The sequence below is a fragment of the Gossypium raimondii genome, chromosome 5 (genome assembly GCF_025698545.1).
Source record: "Gossypium raimondii isolate GPD5lz chromosome 5, ASM2569854v1, whole genome shotgun sequence".
Taxonomy (NCBI): Eukaryota; Viridiplantae; Streptophyta; class Magnoliopsida; order Malvales; family Malvaceae; genus Gossypium; species Gossypium raimondii.
Window position 1 is genome coordinate 49,770,453 of NC_068569.1, and position 22,555 is coordinate 49,793,007.

Below are 22,555 nucleotides of genomic sequence, written 5' to 3' on the forward strand. Positions count from 1 at the left end.
TCATTTCCATGGATGGTGTTAGGAGGTTTTAATAACTTCGCGACCCTTGATAAATATTGTGGTGGTAATGGAGATTGTTTGGATCATATGATTCAATTTTGGAAGAGGTGGAATTAATGTAATTTTCTAGATGCAAGTTGTATGTGTTCATGATTCATGTGGGTAGGGAGGATTAATAGCAAAATTACACTACAAGAACGACTTGATTGAGTACTTATTAATACTCTAGCTTTGAGTGATTTTCGTAAATTAAATGTATTCAACATCCGCGTCTCTATTTTGATCATCATCATATGCTTTTTAACACTACTATTAGTTTTATGCCACCTAAAGATAAACATCCTTTCAAATTTGAAACAACCTAGTTGATTGCCAATGATTTCTTTGAAATATTTGAGAAGGGTTGGATGATAATGCTAGTTCCATTTCACTTTAGTTCTGAAAGTATGGAAGGACGTCATTTTCAAGAATCAGGAAAAAGTAAGCTATAATGTGTCGACTCAGTGGAATTCAAAGATTGTCGTTATATATGTCTTTTTGATACATGTAAAGATGAGAAAATCAAGCTTGGAAAATCAGTTGAATTGCGACGAATTTTTGAATAGGATACAAACATTTCTAAGTTGAGATGCCTTCACAATGTTTGAAGATCTATCACTTAACTTCGAAATGTGTTTTGAATAACTCGATTTTGAGTACGAGAGCTCAATTTATGACCATTTTGGTGAAACTGCACAAGAAAAATTTCCAGAAGAAATTATTACGAGAAATTACAACTTTCGGGCTTTAATCCAAGTTCAAACCATATTGGATTCGATTTTTAAGTTTAATTTTGATTATATATGAACAAAAATTATATCTATTATGTTTTATATATTTTATTGATTTATTCCAAAATTTAGGATATTTTTAAATATTTTAAGTTGTTTATGAGTTTTATGTTTTTAGTTAACAAAAAGTTTAGTTCCACTAAGACTACTTCTTGTTTAGATTAATTAGAGTTTCATTCTATTTAGGAGGTTTTTATGTAATTAGATAGCCTATATAAATGTTTCTTTGTTATTCATTAAAGACATATTCATTAATAAATTTTCAACTCTTTGAGTATTCTCTCTTTGTGAGATTTCTCTTTTATTGGTTTTAGAAGTAGGTTTTCTTCTTAGTTTTTTTCTTGAAGTCATAGGAAGCACTCTTCACCCTCTAATTTACTAGGGTTCGGCCTTAAGGGGTTGGTTAGAGCCATTGGTTGAGCTTGTCAGAAATCTCCCTTGAAGGGTTCAATCAAACATTTACCATTCTATCCATATCCATCAGCTTATTCTATTCATCTTTCATCTTTCAGCTTTTAATTTTTATTTATTATTTTGAATCTTTATTCTTTGTTCTAAATTTTCTTCTTTTAATTGTGTTATTGTTTCTGATTTCATCTAACTCTTCTTGGCTTCCTTGTTACGTTTTAGGTTGCTTATTCACCAAGTTAGGGTTTTTCCTTTTCGATTAAGTTTTTCCCTTGTCCAAACAACTTGAATAAGATCTTGGTCCATTGTCTGCTCCCTTATCACCTTTTCCTTTTTACAACAACTTGAAATCAAGTTGAACAATAAGTATTAAAGAGTTCTAGCCCAAGAAGAATTATTGTGAACCAAAAAATCTCATATAGAATGGATTTCTCTAGGGGAGCGTAACATAAAATTATTCCATTTTACAACGTTTATCCAAAGAAATAGAAATAGAGTAACAATATTATTTATTGATGATCAATGGAAAACTAAACAAAAGCAACTCCAAGCTTATGTTGATGATTATTTTAAACATTTTTTTTGAAGAAGACGATTAACAACTCATGAGGTAGCTAAGAACGATTTTGGTCAATGTTGACCAAAACTAAGCGAGAGGGATTACTAGTAGATGTCACTTTGGAGGAAATTTACACAACATTTTTTTATGAAGGGTATGAAGGCTCAATGGCCCAATGACATACAAATGATCTTTTTATCGAAACATTGGGAGGTAATAAAAAACACACTACTTCATTTTATTTGGGGAGACTTTGGATGATAATAGATTTGATGAGGCCTTGTCAAAAGTGCTATTACATCTTATTCTAATGGCTACTAACATGGATAGGTACTCCTTATCTATACTAGCCAATATGTTTAAACAATAAATAAAGTCTTATCTAAGTATTTAGTTCATCGATTGAGACTCTTACTCACCATTGAAGAAGAGCTAAAGTCTGGAGCCTTAAAATTTGATATTGAAGTGACCAAGGAAGTGCCCACTTCTACTGGCCCATCTCTAGTTGATAAAAGAAGGATGTGATCTATTGTGGAAAAATAACTTTCCAACATCACTATTGTGATGGAGAAGGAGAAGGAGAAAGGAAAGACTCTTGTGGTTGCCAAAGCCATCAAGAAGATGAAGTTGCTACAATGTGCTAATGAAAATGCTCACTTCTATCACCATTATGCGAGTTTGCTACTTGCCATGTTTGGAAAATTGACAATTTATTGAAACAAATCTTTGGGCTATGCTGATATCATGGGATTATTTAAGCTCATCAGTGAATGTCAATTCACTTGGAGAAAAATGTCCGGAGGATCGAATCGATTGTACCAAATTGATTGTACCAAAGATATTGGATCAGATCGATTGTACCAAATTCCTTGGATCGATGATGTTGAATTGAAACAAAACTTGAACACTTATCTTTCAATAGTCTACCTTACTTTGATCATTACTTTTATAGTGTATTTAGCTATTTTAACAATTGTTTAAAAGTGATTGTAATTGATCTTTAGTATGTTAGCAAGTTTAAAAAATCTCTATATATTTGAGAGACTTGTATAGGTTTATGTACTAAGTATTGAGAGCACTTACCAGTTTATTGAAGAACATTATTTGTGAGAGTACATTTGAGAAAGTAAAACATTTTGTTGTTGGTCTTACAAACTAAGGGTGGGTTTGGATGGGTGATTGGGTGCGGTGCGGTGCGTTTAGCTTACTTTTTATCTCATGCCACAGTATCGCTACAGTATCTAATCTCACCGCCACCACTGTTTTTACACTAACCGCAGGTAAACGCACCGCCCATCCAAACTCACCCTAAGTTCTCAAGGGGAGAATTCAATAGTAAAATGTCTAATCTTTGAAATTCAAGAGTGAGGATTAATCACTAGGGTGTGTTAGGTCTAAGATCACTAGTTGTATTGAGTTCAAATGTAGTAAATCATTTTACTGGCTAGGCTCCACAGACGTAGGAAAACTGAACTGCATGATTAATTTTGATATCCCTTGTTTTTTTGTGGTTATCGCAGTTATAGCAAAAGTAAACTTTTTCTTTTTCACTATTTCTTGCTACGTAATAACTGGTTCAAATCAACAAAGATTATATACTCAATATAGATGGAGCAATGTAAATTAACACCGACATTGCTTTTGCTAAAGCTTCATTCAAAAAGAGAATGGAGATTGAATTCATGGTTTCTTGCTAAAAATTGATAAAGCTAATAGTTTGCAAGTTGAGTTTTAGGGAGTTCAAAAAGGGGTGAAATTGGCCAAGTCTTTGGGGGATACAATAGTGATTGTTGAGAAATATATGATGGTGGTGGTTAAAGTTTCTTAATAATCCTATCAAATATTGTCATCTTTTAAGCACCATGCTGAAGTATTGCGATGCATTAATCAATGAGGGTAGATAATACAGGCACGCTACATTCTTAAAGAAGGCAACAAATGTGCTAATCACCTTGCAAATTTTGCTCGAAATTAAGAGATTGGTTGTCGTTAGAGGTGCTCATGGGCTGGGCCAAATTGAGTTTGAGTTAAACCCATGTAAGGTATCCAAACCAACTTTCTAAACTTGGGCTCGACCTTCTCATATTTGATTTTCTTAGATTAATTTTTTTTATTTAAAAATAATTTTTTAAGAAAAATATAATACACTAAATGCCCTAAAAACATTAAAATTAAAATTTTCTAACACACTAAAAAATATTTCTATTAAAAAATATTACCATAAATATAATAAATATTTTATTATATTAGAAACACCAACAAATATGACAAATGTGTTATTGTATTAAATGTCATTTTAAAATTTTATATTTTGGAATGGGTTTTTAGTTAGATAATTTTTTTGGGTTTTAGGTAATTAGTTTAATTGTTATTGGGTTAGTGATTTAATATAAATATATAATTATTATTTAATATATAAATAATATAATTAATTTTCATAACATTAGAAATCCTATCACGTGTGAAAACCACATATTTTAAACATATATATGTGTAAAAATAATATATAATAAATAATAAAACATATGGTTTAAAACATGCTCGTAGCTAGGGGCTGGCAAGGGCTTCGACCCCCCTAAAATGGAAAAAATTTCATTTAGACGCTTTAAAATTATTAAAATTTTAAATTAGTAAAGGTAAAATTGCATTTTGTCCCACCTAAAATGATAAAATTTAACTTAATCCTTTAAAAGTTATAAATATATAAGCTATTAAAATGGTGAAATTGTATTTTTACTATCGTAAAAATTACAATTTAATTTCGGTCTCCCCTAAATTTTTTTCTCGGCTTCCCTTGGTTTAAAACTAATTAATCATAATTACATATGAAATATGTATAATATTAAAAAAGAGATTAAATTATGAGTAAAACGAGATTTAAACACATAAATACATTAGATAAACAATACTAAATGCACTTCATTTATTTATCATGGTTTTGTCAACAACTATGAGTTAGTGTTGAGTTTATTTGTGTCGCCAACTCAATTAGCAACTTTATTAATACTAGAAATCCTATTACATGCGTATGCGTGTGGAAACCACTAATTTAAAACATAAATGTGTGTTTAAAAGTAACATACAATAAATAATGAAACGTGTGGTTTGAAATTAATTAATTATAATAACATATGAAATATGTATGATATTAAAATAAAATATATATTAGATTGTGAGTAAAACAAAATTAAGCACATAAATACATCAAATAAACAATACTAAATGTACTACAATTATTAATCATGGTTTTGTCAACAATTTTGAGTTAGTATCGAGTTGATTTGTGCTCCAACTCAATTAACAATATTATTAATATATATTAAAATTCTATCACCCACATATGTGTGTGGAAATCACAAATTTAAAAACACAAATGCTTATTTAAAAGTAACATACAACAAACAATGAAACATGTGATTCAAACTAATTATAAAACCGATGTATATAATAAATTGTGTATATTAAAACAAAAATATATTAAAATGAAGCTTTGATAGTAGTAAATTTAAGATTTTAGTAATCTAATTGGTGTAGATTCAAATCACACCATATGCATCTTTTAATTGGTTTTTGCTAAAATGAAATGTCTAAAATACCCTAAATAATATAATTTTTTTCAATTACAAAAGGACATTTTCGTAATTTCCTGATTGAAGTGGTGACCCGATTAAGGGTGACACCAATTCAATTAGGTGTTTAATAAATAGGATAGAAGTATAGATAGATATACAACTGATGGAGGTAATAGAGTGTGTATAATAAAAATGCTTTAGTTAAATGATAAATTAAAGGTTTTACTAATGCAATAAATGTCGATTGCATTGAAAAACTCTCGTGGCAAAGATCCATACAAAAATCAAAAGCAAGTAAATAAATGAATGAATGAATGAACTTTTAAAACAAGGATTGAATTGAACAGGTCATAAAACAGGCCTAGGGACCAAATTGCATGAACATGAATCAAGCTCAAAGATTAAATCGTAAAAGAATTGAAAAGGTAAGGGTGTAGCAGTAAATATCTTATTTACAAAGTACAAAGCAAATTCATGCTGCAGTCATCTTAATTGATTTTAATAACTTAGTCTTTTAATCTAAGTTTAGCCAAAATTATTCAATCCAATTTTTTATTTCATGCCCATAAATCAAACAAGTTCTGTAATAATAATAATAATAATAATAATAATAATAATAATAATAGCTTTTTTAAGGAATAATAATATAATAGTTAAAATAATAGCGGCGAGGCTAAGATGGGTAACGCAGGGCTGGCCGGTGAACGTCTGGGTAATGGCGTAGCGGCGGAACAACGGTTGCACGACATAGCGAGGCGATGCAACTAGGCGGTGGTGTGAGCGGCACAATGACGACGCACGACCTTGAAGGAGCAGCGACGGAGGTCATCTTGGCAGTGGAGGGCTGGAGCAGGAGCAGCGGCCTGACGTGGGGAAAAAGAAAGAAGAAAGGGGTTTTTTTTACAAAAATAATATAAAAAAATAATTAGCTATAAAAATGGTATGGGTAACAAATTAATTACGAAAATAGGTGTTTGCTACAATATTCAGCGTGACATATTTGCAGCATCAAACTGAAATATGATAAATTAAAATGTTTAGGGACTTGATATAAAAATATCCCATTTAGATTGGTTGCTCAAAATAAGCTTTAAGGCGGGTGCCGCGTGATAGCCTCGGGGCACCAAACCTTAGATAGGGTTAATTTCTTTGTAAACCCTCCTTGTTTATTATTTTCTTTTATTTCCCTTCAACACCAAAAATAGAGAGGCCTCTTATCAATTAGTCAAAAAAAATTTATACCAAAAAGTATTTTTGTAAAAAATCCAATTCCATCTGAAAAAAAATTTTATTTATTTTTTGAATTTTTTATTCAAATTATGTTAGGTATAACAGTTAATGATATTCATAGTAGTTTTTTTTGCTCACATTATACCGAAACTATAAATTTAACTAATAATTATAATTTATACATAATGAGATTTTTTTAAGATTTAATAATTATAATTTTATACCATGTTCAGTAAATCAAATTGATAATAGGATAATTATAAAAGATTTAGAAAAATCTTATTGTATAACTTATAGTTATTAGTTAAATTTATAATTTCTAAATATAATTTGAGCGAAAAAAACTACTATGAGTATCGTTAACTGCTATGTCGAACACAATTTGAACAAAAGTATTGTTTTCGAAAAATAAATAAAAGTTATTTCTAGTTGAAGGGAAATAAAAAGAAAATAATAAACAAGGAGGGTTTACAAGGGAATTAACCCTATTTAAGCTTTTTTGAAGAAGTCAATCTAAATGAGAAATTTATATATCAGGTCCTTAAATATTTTAGTTTATCACATTTCAATTTGGTGCCGCCAATATATCAGGCGGTACCGGCGGAATACTGTAACAAATGCCTACCTATTTTCGTAATTAAACTGTTTCTCATACCATTTTCATAATTAATTATATTTTTTATATTATTTATGTAAAAAAGCCATGAAAGAGAGAAGGAAAATATGGGAAAATTGTTGGTTAAGGACCAGCGATTTTGAGCAGTATTTTCGGTGTCGTTTAGGTGCTTTCATCTCTTTCCCCATCTCCCCTCGTGTGTCTGTTCATCCCCATTTTGTACTTTAGCTTGAAGCTAAAGTATCACATTTAATAACTTGATTTCTTATAATCTTTTCCTTGCAGGGTTTTGAAACCCTAAAAACAACTTAGGTTCCACGCATTTGGGCATCATTCAGACTTTGGCTTTGAACTCAATTTTGATCCTAATTTGAACCTAAGAAAATGATTGACTTTTGGACCAAAACTAAATTAAATCTTAAAATTGTATTTAAAGATAATTCAAGCTTAAAATAATAAGTAAAAATTATTTTTAAAAAATAATTTTATTTGAAAATTAATCTATAATTACTGTTTTCTTTTAAATCGGAATTATTTAAATTTAGTCTCAAAATTAATTGAAACTAAAAATAAATCTAACAAATTCCAATTATCCATCTCAATCCATTTGATCCAAATTCTGATTCCCATTTCCAAACCAACTTTTAAATTTTAATTTTAAAATTAAATCAATATTTCCAAATAAGTCTTATTTCTAAAAATTTAAATCCCGACTAGCTCAAAATTGAACCATCCGAACAAACTTAGGTGTCTACAATGATTTTGTCAACTATTGTAAGTTAGTGTCGAGTTAACTTGTGACACAAACTCAATTAAAAATATTATTAATACATGCTAGAAATTTTATCACATGCGTATGCGTGTGAAAACCATAGATTTAAAACATAGATGCTTGTTTAAAAATAACATACAATAAATAATGAAACATATTTGAAACTAGTTATACAACCAATGTAGATAATAAATTGAGTATATTAAAACAAAAGTATATAAAATATATTTAAATGAAAATTTGGTTGAGTAATGAATTTAAGGTTTTAATAATTTAATTGGTGACGATTCAAATCACATCATATGTGTATTTTAATTGATTTTTGTTAAAACGAAAAGACTAAAATACCTTGAATAATATAACTTTTTTTAAGTACGGCAGGACGTTTCAATAAATTTTTTATCGTGTTGGTGACCCGGCTGAGGGTGACACCAACTCATTTAGGTGCTTAATGAATAATATAGAATTATAGATAGATATATAAATAATGGAGGTAATAGAGTATGCATAATAAAATAAAAAATGTGTAAAAATATCAAAATAATCCTTTAGTTGAGTGGTAAATTAAAGGTTTTATTGATAGAATCAAAGTAGATTCAAAAAAGACTAAAATATCCTCGAATAATATATGACTTATTTTAATTATGGGAGGGCATTTTTGTAATTTAACAACTGAGTTGGTAGCCCGGTTGAGGGTGACACCAAGTCAGTAAAATACTTAAATAATAGTATAGATAGATATAAAATTAATAGAGGTAAAAGAGTATGCATAATAAAATAAAAAATATATTAAAATATTAAAATAATATTTTAGTTGAGTGATAAATTAAAAGTTTTACTGATATCATCAACGTGGGTCTGAATCCCACAATATGCATATTTTTATTGGTTTTTTTTATAAATGAAAAAGACTGAAGTACCATTGAAATGTCTAACTCATATAGAAAACAAGCCTTAAATTTTACCCAAACCCATTTTTTGAGCTTCATAATTTTATTTAAACCCTCCCATTTTCGAACGGATCTTTAGATATGAACGAATGACTCGTCCTGTAAACAGATCTAGTTATCATAAATTAGCTTCTCCTATGTCCAATCTTCCCTTACTGCAAAGCTTATGCTTTGTGTTAGGGGAAGTTTGATTTCATTTTCCTTGTTAAAGTCAATACTTAATAACTTCAAGCATTACATAAAAAAAATAACTGGTGAATAAAAGTAAGCTATTCAAACCCTAATTAGACAAACAAATTTAAGTTCATTCAGTCTTCTAATAGTGAAAGCCTTTCACTCCAAACAACACACACATACATATATATATATCACGATGGTCGAACATGAATATCCATTTTCACTTAAGGAGCTGCTGGAAATGCTCAGTCGAGTCCTGCACAGCATCATTGAAGAAAAAGAACAAAAATGGTCAATCTTGAGGTAGCTCATGCTCATCTTCTAAACAACAATTTTGTTGACATTAGAAAATAGTTAAAGCATTACTTGGCAAATATAATTTAGAATAACTTATTATAGGCATATTGATTTATTTGGCCTTCTAACTTTACAAAAACAACCATTTTAGCCCTCCTTTTAATTTATCAGATTTTTAGCCCTTAAACTTATATTTTTTTGTCAAATCATCTTAAAATGGATGCAAAAGTTAACGGTTGTTAACTTTGTTGATATGGCATATACATGGATTGTTATGTGAATGACACGTCAGCAATTAACTAATTTTCTAAAATTTTAAAGGAATACCAAAGCAAATACTGGTAAACAAAGCAGGCAGCATTCAAGTAAACTTTACTACATTAGGCATGGAATTGAGCCCTTCCCTCCCCTTTTTCCAAAACATATGAGATCAATTCCTTTCATGCATCAACAAGAAAAAAAAAGTGAAGTTGAAAACATAATTATATACTTTGAAAATGAAATCATTACTTACATCATTCAGCTTAGGTTGAGTAGCAGTCTCCAACATCAGTCCAAAATGAATGTGAGGGAAGCGTGCCCACTATATTTAGTCCAGGACCCCAATATAACAACATAAGCAAAGTCCATTAATGGTTCATATTATTTGATTGAATGAATGTGAGATTCATTTGATCATTGCCTTAAAAGATTTTGATGGTGAAATGACTGTGTTAGACTTACATTTTTGGCAGCAGTGCTAAATGCCTCCCTATGACTGATATCAGGATTGTTCAGCTTGATCCTTTGAATCTCCTCTCTATATAAAAAGAAAACCCCATTTTTATTGTTCTCAAACCATTAAAAAGAATCCATGAAAAATAGTTATAATAATCAAATTACAGTAACTATGTTTATAATTACTTGATGAACTGATTGTACAATGAAGGTGCCCTATGCCTCTTGTCAGGAGCTGAAAAAGAAAAGGAAAAATAAACAGTCCATAAAAATTTAGTATATAAAAAAAGAATAATAACAAAAAATGTAGGGTAAAGATTGGCTACTCACGTCGGTTCACAACCCTTTCTTGAGTGGTAGTATTCATAATTCTTGGTCGCTTTGGTAACTTGTTCTTGCCTTTGGAAGAAGAAGACCCTAACTCAATTCTATACTCCGATGATGTGTAGTTAGGCACCTAAAACATTTTTCATTACACCAAACATCCATCAATTAACTCTATATCCTGGCATTGAAGACCTTAATTATTACTTCTTTAGAGAGATGTTAGCTTATTTCTGGTATTAGCAGTCTTTCTTTATTTAAAGTCTTGCTTTTTATCCAAACAAATTAACCTACCTAACTTTATTTAATAAGAAGTAACAAATTTAAGGTAAATGATTTCCTTTCGGTGATTAAGTGACACGATCTATAACTTGAGACCATAACAACATATTATTGAGCTAGCCAAGTAACTAAATCCTAATAAACTCGAACATCAAGTGTAAAAAGAAATTTTATCATTTTATCATCATTGTACCTATATGTGGAATTAGTTGAAAATTAAAAAGATTATGGGTATTTTTATGCTCATTTAGTGAGGTTTTGGAATCACAATATGATTTATTTCTTGGTTTTATTTGTTAAATGTGGACAAACCTGTCTTTACATAACAAGATATTTCAATTTCTATTGGTAAAATGTTGTAATATCTAAACTCATGGACTAGATAATACATATAGATGTATAAACAAAATAAATATTTAAAGTATAAGTACTGAAATACTTTATTAATGGATTTGAAGTTAGCATTATAAATTTACTTTACTATTCCCAAAGACTGTGTTTATATCTATTTTCCCCATAAAATAAGGAAAAAGGAAGAAGCAAAACAAAGGAAAAAAACAAAATTGAAGTGACTTAATCAATAAAATAAAGAAGATGCCTCTTTTTTAGAAAAAAAAAAAGGAAGAAAGCTTCTTGGAATCTAAAAGAACTAAGGCTTTGAAATTTAGTGTAGTAGAAGACAAAATTTAAGAAAACGAGTGAATAGCGACTGAAAGCCTATAAACCCTAAAATTCAAGTCAATCAAAATCAAGGTTAAATCTTTTACAAATTGCGGCTCAATGAATATTAAATGTGAAAAAAAACTCTAAAAACACTCAGTTTGCCCTAAATAACCAACCATATACTGGCTTTTAACAAAGCTTTTAAGAATTAGGTTCTAAATTTGCAGGTAATTAGAGCAGTTCCTAGGGTTATGAGAAAAAATGATACTTTCATTATCAAATAGGTTTGAAGAAATGAGGCTTAAAACCCTAAATTTCAAGCCCCTATGAAAATTTACTGGATTTTTTCTTAGAAATAGACAAAATCCCAGAAACCCTAGCTAGATCTCCAAGAAAAGAAAAAGATAGAAAAAAAAGGGTAAAATATTTTCTTTAAAACCAAATTATGGTCATCACCTGGATCTCTTTTCCAGCTCTGGATTGAAAGGAAGCTGCCATGTTTATTGAACACAGATTGGTGCACTGCCCACATCGAACTGTCACAGTTTCAAACAAGCAGCTGCAGGGAACATTCACCTGCCAAAACCATTTGTCTCGTAAAAAAAAATCCTTTTACATGAACATAATTTGCTTGTTAAAATTTAGGGTTTTCATTAAATCTTAATACGGTTTTTAAGAACAATAGCTTATACAAAGTTTTATGATCTTTCAAAGGAAGCAAAAGAGATGAAATATTATAAAATTAAATAACTTGGGATCTTTGCATAAAGGTAAAGGGTTTTTGGAAGTATATAAAGCTTTTGTTTGAGATCACAAATGGTACAAAATCTAGGGATTTGTTTTTTTTTATTTTCTTTTTTTTGGGTAGTCAACACTTAACAATCCTTGATCTTTCACATTGTTCAAGAACACTTTATGTACAAGAAATGGGGTTTTTGAGGAAGACAACTGAGGTAGTCCCTTTCATTTTCCATTATCAGTCTAAAAAAAGAAGCTTTTGCAAAAGAAAAAAAAAACTCAAGGCAGGTACCTGCAGTATTTTAATGAGGAAAAGGTTGAGGTAATCAGTGGAAAATATGCTGGAAATGTCATCTTTATTCATTCATTCATACTATGTGTATATATATCATCACAAGCTTGTTTTTATCTTCTACAAAATTCAATATCCCATATTTAACAACTTCTCTCTAAGGGTAAGATCTGCAAAAGAAAAAAAAAATCAAAGAGAATTTATGACTTTCCTGCAAACAAATAAGAAAAAGAAGTCTTAGGATGGTGACCTGACTTCATTACCAGAAGACCCTAGAATAAATTTTAAAAATACACCCAAGAAAGTGATAAAATCTGTCTTCAACATTAAGCATATAAATATAGAAGGAAAAAAATAGATAAAATAGGGTATGGAACTATGGATCAAAACTACATACCGCAAGAATGATGTTGCAAAGGTTGCAAGGGATGTAGCACAGTTGTTCTGGTGCAGAATTGTTGAGGCTTGACATTCTTGTATTTTGCTTAAGCTGAAGAAAATAAAGAGAACAGTGATGAAGAGAGCAACAAAACAAAGACACACAAAAACTCTTGCAAGGAAATACTATATCCAAAGTACATATTTATGATCAAACAGCAAAGCACAATAATTATGAACTAAGAAAATGAAAAAAGGGAAATTCAAGCAACTATCTCTGTAAAGAAGGCAGAAGCAGACAGAGAAAAACGTGGGATTTGTAGTGCCATGGCAGGCACCAGAAAACAAAAAAGAGTGCATTCTCTCTCTCTCACTCAGTAATATTTTCAAACACATACAGTCACTCACTCTCAAGAAAGAGGTAGAGATGGGTCCTTGGAGGAAATGGACAAAACAATATGGGACTAGGGTTAGACAAAAGGAAAGGGAAAGGTTTTGAAGGTAACATCAACTTACAATTGAAAGATGATTGATGTTTGTTTGCTAAAACAAACTACAGAACCTTTCTATATTTTCCCTTCTTCAAAAACAATATATTGAAGGAGATATTTCATTGGTAATTATTGCTTTCTATATATAGTGATATATGAAAGAATGAATGTGGTTTACTTGAGTAATGCCATAGTCTTGACTAAATTGCGGGGGTTACTCGGTTTGGGTTCATAGACATATTCACACACACATGCAAATTTGTAATATTTAGGGGACAAGGAAACTTTATTCGAGAATATAAAGTGTTTCTAAGTGCCCTATACAAGGGATTGATTGAATACCAATGGACCCTGTTGTAAGTGGATAAGAACTAAGCCACCGTGAGGAATGTTTTAGATATTTTCCCCCCTTTCTCATTAACTGCAATCTAAAAAATTAGAGCATAATATGCATAGATGGTAAAGCAAATGAAGAAAGCAACTTTTGTAGTCAAAGTATGGAGAATTGTTGGATACAGCAAATTACATGTAGTGGTGGAGGGAAAGATGATTTGGTTACTGAGCTTGGGTTAATGTGCTTTCATCTGTCATTTTCGATCCCGATGTTTATACACTCAGCGTTTACACTCTCTGGACTTTACATGATTAAAGAGTGAATAAAAGGAAGCATAGTTAATGTCTGAGAATCATTAGTAGGAGAGAGAGACTTTGGGTGGCCAATGGTTAACTTAATGGGAGATGTTTTTTTTTTCTTTTAAATATTATTATTAATCAAAATCTAAAAATACAAAAATATAAAATATAGTACAAATGATAAATAAATTACTATAAATTAATGTAAAAATGTAATGTTTACAGAATAATCTCAAAAAAGATGTATCAACTTGATCAAATAGCTGAAATTTTCTTCCTAGCTCTGTCATCAACAAATCAACCTGACAATGAACACTGATCAACCAAGAAGTTAGGCTTGAAAATACCAAGAAGGGTGAATTGTGATAATTAAGTGCTAAAAGTAACATATTTTAACCTCATTCTTAATGCATTTTCGGGGAGATTATCCGATGTTAATTGTAAATTTTATACTCATAATCCTTTAAATTCATGTTTAATGCTCAATAGAGCAGTTGGGAGCAAAAAGAGCGAAAAACGAGTGAAAATCGGAGCATCAGAACAAGCTATAGAAGCCACACAACCAAACCACACGGCTGTGTAACCCACACGGGCTGAACCATTCCACACGACCAAACTACATGGCCATGTGACGCACATGGATGAAATTACGCACTGAATTGCGAAAAATCATGATTTTTAGGTTTTTGGGTATTCTAAGACATATATATGACAAAAAGAAGAAGATAGGAGTGGGCCGGCAGAGAATATTCAAGAAAGCAACTCGAAAAACACCATTGAAACTGACTTTGAAGTAGATTTCCATCAAAATTGAAGATTCTCAGTTGATTTCTTAGGAAGTTATCATGAGTTTCTTTATTTCTTGCGGCTGTACTGTGTTTTGGATGTTTTCATTTTCAAGCATGAACTAATTTTCTAAATACCTAGAGGAGAAGAAACCTATGATGGATTTTTCGTTTGATTTTTATTTTACGCAATAAATATTTAGGTTCTTGTTCTTAATGATGTGTGCTTAATTCTTGGTTTGATATTTCTAGATTATTAATCCATGTTCGATGTACTTAAATTGGTGGTTGAATAGCCTTTGTTTAAGAGTAGATCTTGCATAGTTAAGTGGAGTTGCATGCAATCCTAGAAATAGGATGACATAAATCTGCTGGATTAGAGTCAAATCTAATAGGAGAATCAATAACACGAGTTAATGTGATAATAGGGATGTTAATTAGAAACAAATTTCAATTAATCAACCCAGAGTCAATTGCTCTTATGCTCGAAAGAGATATTTACATAATTTTGAGATTTCTACAGATCAAGTTACTAAGTAAGGAAATTGCGTAATTTAGATTGATAGTGACAGATGAAATCTAGGTGAATTCTTTCCTGGGTATTGTGTTGCTCGATTGTTACTCGATTATTTTCGTGATTTGTTTTTTTTTTTGTCATTTTTGTTAGTTAATTAATTTACTTAATTTAGTTTTTAATCAATCACTCAAATTATTTGGTTAATTATAATAAAAAAGGTAATTACTAGTACTTTTAGTCTTTGTGGGAACGATATATTTGCTTATCGTAGCTATACTATTAATTGATAGGTGCACTTACCCTAGTCAAATTTTTAGTTAGTTTCATGACGCAACAAATTGATAATTTAAAATTTTTTACAAAATATTCTAAATGACAAGGAAAGGGAATAAAAGTTTGGGCAATTCGGTTTTTAGTGATTCGACCCCAATTGTCTACCTCCATTACCTTGTTATACCCTAACTAAGGATTTCTCAATTCATTATACTTGAATTATTACATTTCAAGGAAAATGTATAACCTTTACAATCCTTATTTTTTTTCACAAAGCTAAGATAAAACCTTCCCTCTATTTTTTGTGGCTTAACTAGAATTTTCTACCTTTTACAAAGCTCAACTATAACACTTAACAATTTACTTAAGGTTTTATATCTCAAAAACCTTAAGTATCTTTTATCAAGTATAAAATAAAAATCTAAACAATGAAGACCTCTCAAAGGTGTATGTTTACAAGTGTTAAGCTCTCTCAAAGAAGTGAAATGAGAAGCACTTACAAAAATATGAACAAGATAGAATGAATAAATAAAGAATTTGAGGTTTTTCTCTTGATTTCAATATTGGGTTGTTTTTCTTTTGTGTCTTCAAGTGTTCTTGACTTAAATATATACCTTTTAATTGATTTTTGGACGTTTGGAGTTGTTGGAGGGTGTCCTAGCCATTGGAAGAATTTATTTTGCGCGTTTAATGTAGCCTACAACAATATGTCCCGAGACATATAACCCTTATCTCTAGACAAGAAGAAAAAATATGACCGTTGGAGCTTGAGGTCTTAAGACACAACATGCCTTTCTTGAGACAATTGACCATATGTCTTAAGACACAACAGGCCTTATCTCTAGATATTTTAGCTTCAGTTGACTGAGAGAGGTTCAGTAGAGTTGGGTTTCTGAGGTAGTTGGATGTGGTTAGTGGGTAGGATTTTATGGAATAAGTGGTTAGTGGATGGAATGGGGTTAGTAATTTTTATTTTAATTTTTTTTCTCTCTTTTCTCTTTCCCAAAAATTTCCCTCTGTTTGACGTTCTTTTTCTATTCTTTGAAAAGAAATTTCTTTCTTTGCCTTTTTGGGTTCTATCTCAATTCCGTTGTTTAAATCACTGTGTGTTGGTGTTCTTCGTACGGTCTGGTAAGTAAAGGTGGTGAGGTTTTGCGGTTTAGGGGTAAATTTCAAAACTTTTCTGAACTTGCTGTTCTTTTTATTAATGTTGTTTCTGGGCTATTGGAAGCAACGAATCGTAAGGAACGAAACTCGCCTCTTGCAGAATCGTAGTCGGAATCACTCGGGGAATTGGGTAAGTGATGAACTCTTGAATTTCACAGTTGTCGGTTTCGTTGGTTCGGTTTAATTGAGGATTAAGACTAATTTTGGGAGCATGTAATGTCAATTTTTAGGTTTTGGTGGGCTCAGGATTGTAGTAGCATCAAAATCGAACCGGATGTATAACGAAAACACGAGAAAACGATGTTTGGTGAAAGCAGAAAAAGGGGCATGTCGACACCACACGGGCATGTGCGACACACGACCATGTGACTGGCGAGTGTGTGGCTGTGTCGGTCACACGGCTAGGTCGATTTGGGCGTGTGGGCCACACGAGTGTGTGAGCCCACACGGGCATGCCACACAAGCGCATGGGTTATGGGCCAGGCCATGTGGGCGACACGGACATGTCGGCCCAAAATTTTGAAATTTTTTTAGGGTCGCACATGTCGTTCCGATCAACTATGGGTCTTTCGTAGGGTCAATAAGGGCTGACCAAACCCTATTGTATGAGATTTGTTAATCTGATAAGACTAATTAAGTATAGGAACACTGATATATATGTTTGATTGATTTGCATTAATATTTATGATATCTATATACGAGCATGTTAAACTGTTATATTCGCATATTTGTATTCTGTATTTGTATATGGGATGGGATCTGTTTATTGGTGGAAATGTTCTGTGAGGCAATATTTCACCCTTACTCTGGCAGCACAACTGCAATTATTCTAATAAGTGTCGTGTAGACATTATGTGGTGTATAGGGATGTGTAGGTGTTTCATACCCCACATGGTGTAATGGGATGGTCGGAGATGGTGTGTAGAAGATGGGGGTAGGATTCTGCATATCTATTCTGATTATCTGATTTTGACATATGTTTCTGTTAAGGACCTAAGTCCGTATCTGTATCTGTTTTGCATATGAGAATTATGTGTATATTTGAATATCTATCTCTATTGGATTACACACTGAGTTTACAAAAACTCACATCTGTTTGTCTGTTCTGTTTAGGTAATCCTCAGGCATAGACGGGTCGGTGCAATAGAGACTCAGCGATGACCACTAGTCAGAAAAACTGTCTTTTAATTAACGATTTTACTTTAAATTTTGGTTTTTCTTAAGATTTTGTAATTTTTGAGACTCTCTGGACTGTTTTATTTTCAACTTTGGATTTTGATTTGTTTTGATTTCTACCTTGCAAAGTTTGACAAAAATAATCTACGAAGACAATGGTTTTACGAAAATGAGCGTTTTGAGAAAGCAAAATTCGGTTTCCAAATATAACGATTTTAAACTTCCGCTGCAAAAACAAGATTTTCTAAAAGAGCAAACTATCAAGGGATATATTATTTAATATAATAATTAATATGTTTTATAAGGGTACACTTTCTTTAGTAATACTATACTCGGATTCTAACTTGACAAGATTGTTTTCAAAATCTTGCATTGTAATACTCTCAGATTTGGCTATAACATCTAGGCCGGGTTTGGGGTGTTACAAAAAATATTACTGATGAAAACCTTGCAAGAGAGAACTTATTAAACTTTTCATGATTCAAATGTGCTTTTACGATAGCAATATCATGAAAAAAATATACTCATGATTGAAAAAAAGTTTTTAACCATGAAACCTAATCATTCCTTGAATAGAATGTAACAAAATGTAATAAATTTGAAAGACATAATCTTTGATGTGGATGTAGTAAATTGGACTATAATAATAGTCTATGGAATGTTCATAATAAATTTTCTCACACAAGAAGTGGAAAAATGAAAAAACAAGAAAAGAACAAGAATTTCCTAGAATTTCCAAGAACTTTTTAAGAAGAGAGACAATTTATTTATGAAGAGTCATTGGTTATGTACCTATTGTGCACTTAGAAAACAATACCCACTTTCAAAGTTTTCTATTAATAGATTTTGATTGGATTCAAAGTCTACTACTGAAGTTTAGTTTGCTTACTTCTTATCGTCAAGACTCAACGTAGAATAAAAAAGGTACGTCTTTAAATACTAAATCAACTTGATTTATGATTTAAATATTTTAATATGGTTCTTATTCTTAAGTTCGATCACGTGTTACATATTGTTTTAAGCATCTCATTTGTTCATGGAAATGAATATTAACTGATTTATTTATGTCGCTATAGTAGGTTTTATAATTAAATAATATATTTGATTAAAACATATCTAGTATGCAAATTTATGTTAACAAACCAATGAATTTTATGGTTATTTAGTTCAAAGAATTGTTAAAAGTAGTAGTTCATACGTTTTATATTATTCCATTTGTTAATTATTTAGAGAAATGATATTAGCAATTGTAAATGAAAAGTTCTATGAGCTTGAATGGTTGGATTTTGATTTAAATTTCATACATGTTTATGATGATGGTTATGAAAAGAAATTGCTAGTTTTTCATTATGTCATTTTTTTTATGTTTGAGTTGTGACGTTTATTGATATATTTAGTATAGACTTGTTTCTATACATGACCTCGACAGTTATTCTTGGTAGTTAACTGATTATGCAAAACTCTTATTAAAATGGTTTTAAAAGTATTTTGAATCGAACTCGGGACTTCTCGCATCCAAAGTGAGAATCATACCACTAGACCAAATGCCCTGCATTTGAAGATTTTGGCATATTTTGGCATATTTCTTGAAGAAAATATTGCATATAATTATTTGAAAATTATATTTATTGACTTAGTGACATCATAGACTTCACATTTATTTTGACATTTCCAGTAGCAAATGTCACAATAGTACTTATTTGTAGATACAAAGTAAAAGGATTGATAGTAAAATTATCAATTTTTTACAATTTAGAACAATTGAAACATGTGTTAAAGTAAACCAGAAGTTTTTTATACAAATGCATTTACTACTTGGCGTGACCAGTTAGATCATCCTGAATCATATATGATGCGAATATTAATTGAGAATTCATATAGATATTCATTAAAGAACCAAACTATTCTTTAATTTAAAGATTTCTCATTTTTTGCTTGTTCTCAATGAAAATTAATTGTTAGAAATTCACTAGTTAAAGTTGAGAATTAATCTGTTGGATTTCTGAAATGAATATGGGCCCATTCATCCACTATGTGGATATGTGGATGGTTTTGATATTATATGATTTTGGTAGATGCAAGTACAAAATAAATCATGTATGTGTTATCAACTTGCAACCTGTCTTTTGCAAGATTGCCTGTTTAAATAATTAATTTCAGATTATGTAATTAAGACAATTCATCTTGCTAATACTGAAGAGTTTATAACTCAGCCTTTTATTATTTATAAACTCTATTATTAGTTATAAACTCTATTTGATTATGTAATTAAGACAATTCATTATGCGCATAATGTTTTAAATAATTAATTTGATTATGTAAAAGTTTATTATTTATGCGCATAATGTTTTAGAGAAATTATTGATTAAACGCCTCTGATTAATGTCTAAACCATTACTTATGAGAACTAAACTTCCTCTTTCATCATGTGATTATGTTGATTTACGTGTTGTACGCATCAAGCCAATAAATTATAAATACTCCTCATTACGATTGGTTTTTGACCAAGAGATAAATATTTCTCATCTTTGAATTTTTGTATGTGCGTATATGCTCCAATTGCTCCACCACAACGCACAAAGATGAGTGGATCATCAAAGAAAGTTAAGAATATATATTAATTACAAGTCTTTTTGTATTATTAGATATTTTGAATGTATTGGAGATTCAATTATGACATAATTTGTGATTACCATTTTGATTCTATAGTTTTCCCGACATTAGGAGGAAAGAAATAATAACTTGTAATGAGTTAGGGGGAGAGTAATTTGGAGTAGAAGTTCAACAATGATAACTCATTACAAGTTAACTGTCAGATGTATTTACAAACTTAATGAGAATAACCAAGTGTTATATACCATCTAATATTTTAATTTGAATCAAAGTCCAAGTAGGACAATCTGTTAGAATAAATAATAGATTGATCGGTTTCAAAGATGAAATTTCTTCTAGATGGTCATATAGTGGGGACGGGTGCTCCAAAAGAGACCCAAGACATAACTAATAAGTAAAACTCTAGAAGAGATTCAGGTACCTAAAACTGAAGATTAAAATAATGAAAATAAGATATCTCGATAAGTTATGTCAATTCGAGAAAATATGGAACCAAATAATAAAAGTGGTCGACAATGATTTTGTATGCAATATTATTATTGAAATAATGAAATAAAAGGAGGATCTTGAATAAATCAATTAAGAAATATAGATATGAAATAAAATGATCAAAATATAAATATGCAACTTAAGTACAATTAAATTTGTGGAGTTTTTGGACCAGTAGTCAAATATCTAAAGGTATAAATTCAGTGAGGGTGCAAATGAAGTAGTTTTGGAAAAACGGAATAAAAATATGAAGTTTTTCACTAAGTCCTAGCATTGATTATGAAAAGATATAATATTCTTTTGTGGTGGATGCAAGAACCTTTAGATATATTATTTTGACAATTTATAAAAGATTTAAGTTATGCCTAATGGTTGTCGTTACAACCTTTTATGAACCACTATATAGTAAAGTTTATATTAAAATCCTTAAAGGATTTAGGATGCTAGAAGCATATAAATAGTAGTTGAAAGAGGATTATAAAGTTATTTAAAATACCTATTTGTGTTTTTATAGAAGAATCATGATTAAAGTTTGCTATGATTATTGTTAAAACTCTTGAAAAGATGAAAATATATTTCCCAAAATTTTCCCTCACTCATTACTTTCAAAAGAATTGCGATATAAATGCTTAGCAGATACATTCAAATAGTCATTTGAAAGACTAGTATTCATGATTGAATACGTAAAATATGAGAAAGTATGTGATGTTTTCATGAGGGGGAGTAAATACACAATATACTTTTCTTCCCTTAACTGAGGTTTGGTCTCATTGGGTTTTCCTAGTAAAGTTTTTAATGAAGCAACATATTATGCGTATTATAGATATATGTACTCTTTTTCCTTCACTAGGATTTTTTTTCTCACGAGATTTTTATCTTAGTAAGGTTTTAACGAGGCACATTATCTACCAATGGACATCTAAGGGAGAGTGTTATGGATATCTTATTAAGTGGATGTCCATCAAGATCAAGATAAGTTTTGATATACTTTAAATTCTTATTGTCATTAGAAGTAGATCTCTACTTCATTTATACTTCTTATGCCTATAAATAGAGACTTTGGAGAAGCTTTGTAAATATTCGATTGATCAATAAAATAAGTGTCTTTTTGACTCTCCCATTTTATAACAAAATAAAAAATCTTATTAATATTTATACATTATTGTAATTAAATTTAAATTTGAAAAATCAATTTATTATTAAAATTTTAAATCTAACTAATGTGAAATACACTTCATCCAAACCTGACCTGGGTCTAACTAATGATGTTGATATTTTCATGTGAAAAACTGGAAGGTGAAAACCACAAATCATTTGGAAATTTTATAAATTGAATAATTGTAAATTGTGAAATTATTAATAAAGATAATATGTTCTCGGATAATATCATATTTGATATATGTACTTTCATAAAATATTTAATGTGATACTTATACTTTAAAAATATTTAATGTAGTATCTGAACTATCAATATGCATTTTATTATGGTACTTATTAACAAAGTTAGTGAAAATTGCTATACTAGTCAATGAAAATTCAACATATAGAATTTTATTTTAATCATCAAGTTCACGTGAATGATATAACATTATGTGAAAAACTACAT

At 30.2% G+C, this 22,555-nt stretch overlaps 1 protein-coding gene across 6 annotated transcripts; it reads right to left on the reverse strand.

The window, feature by feature from the left end:
- Window positions 1–9,075: 9,075 nt before the first annotated feature.
- LOC105766340 (axial regulator YABBY 5) lies at window positions 9,076–13,473 on the reverse strand. Of its 6 annotated transcripts, XM_012585753.2 has the most exons (9): window positions 13,106–13,218; window positions 12,825–12,917; window positions 12,428–12,597; window positions 11,854–11,973; window positions 10,459–10,585; window positions 10,315–10,363; window positions 10,135–10,210; window positions 9,926–9,994; window positions 9,076–9,370 (listed from the first exon to the last, which is right to left on the reverse strand). In XM_012585753.2, the coding sequence occupies exons 3-9, from the start codon at window positions 12,497–12,499 to the stop codon at window positions 9,335–9,337; spliced, it is 549 nt and encodes a 182-aa protein (XP_012441207.1). In that variant the 5' UTR covers window positions 12,500–12,597; window positions 12,825–12,917; window positions 13,106–13,218; the 3' UTR covers window positions 9,076–9,334. The 6 variants fall into 6 exon arrangements, with proteins under 6 accessions (XP_012441207.1, XP_012441202.1, XP_012441205.1 ...); XM_012585748.2 differs by lacking the exons at window positions 12,428–12,597; window positions 13,106–13,218 and adding an exon at window positions 13,322–13,473; XM_012585751.2 differs by lacking the exon at window positions 12,428–12,597 and having other exon boundaries at window positions 13,214–13,256.
- Between the last annotated feature and the right edge of the window lie 9,082 nt (window positions 13,474–22,555).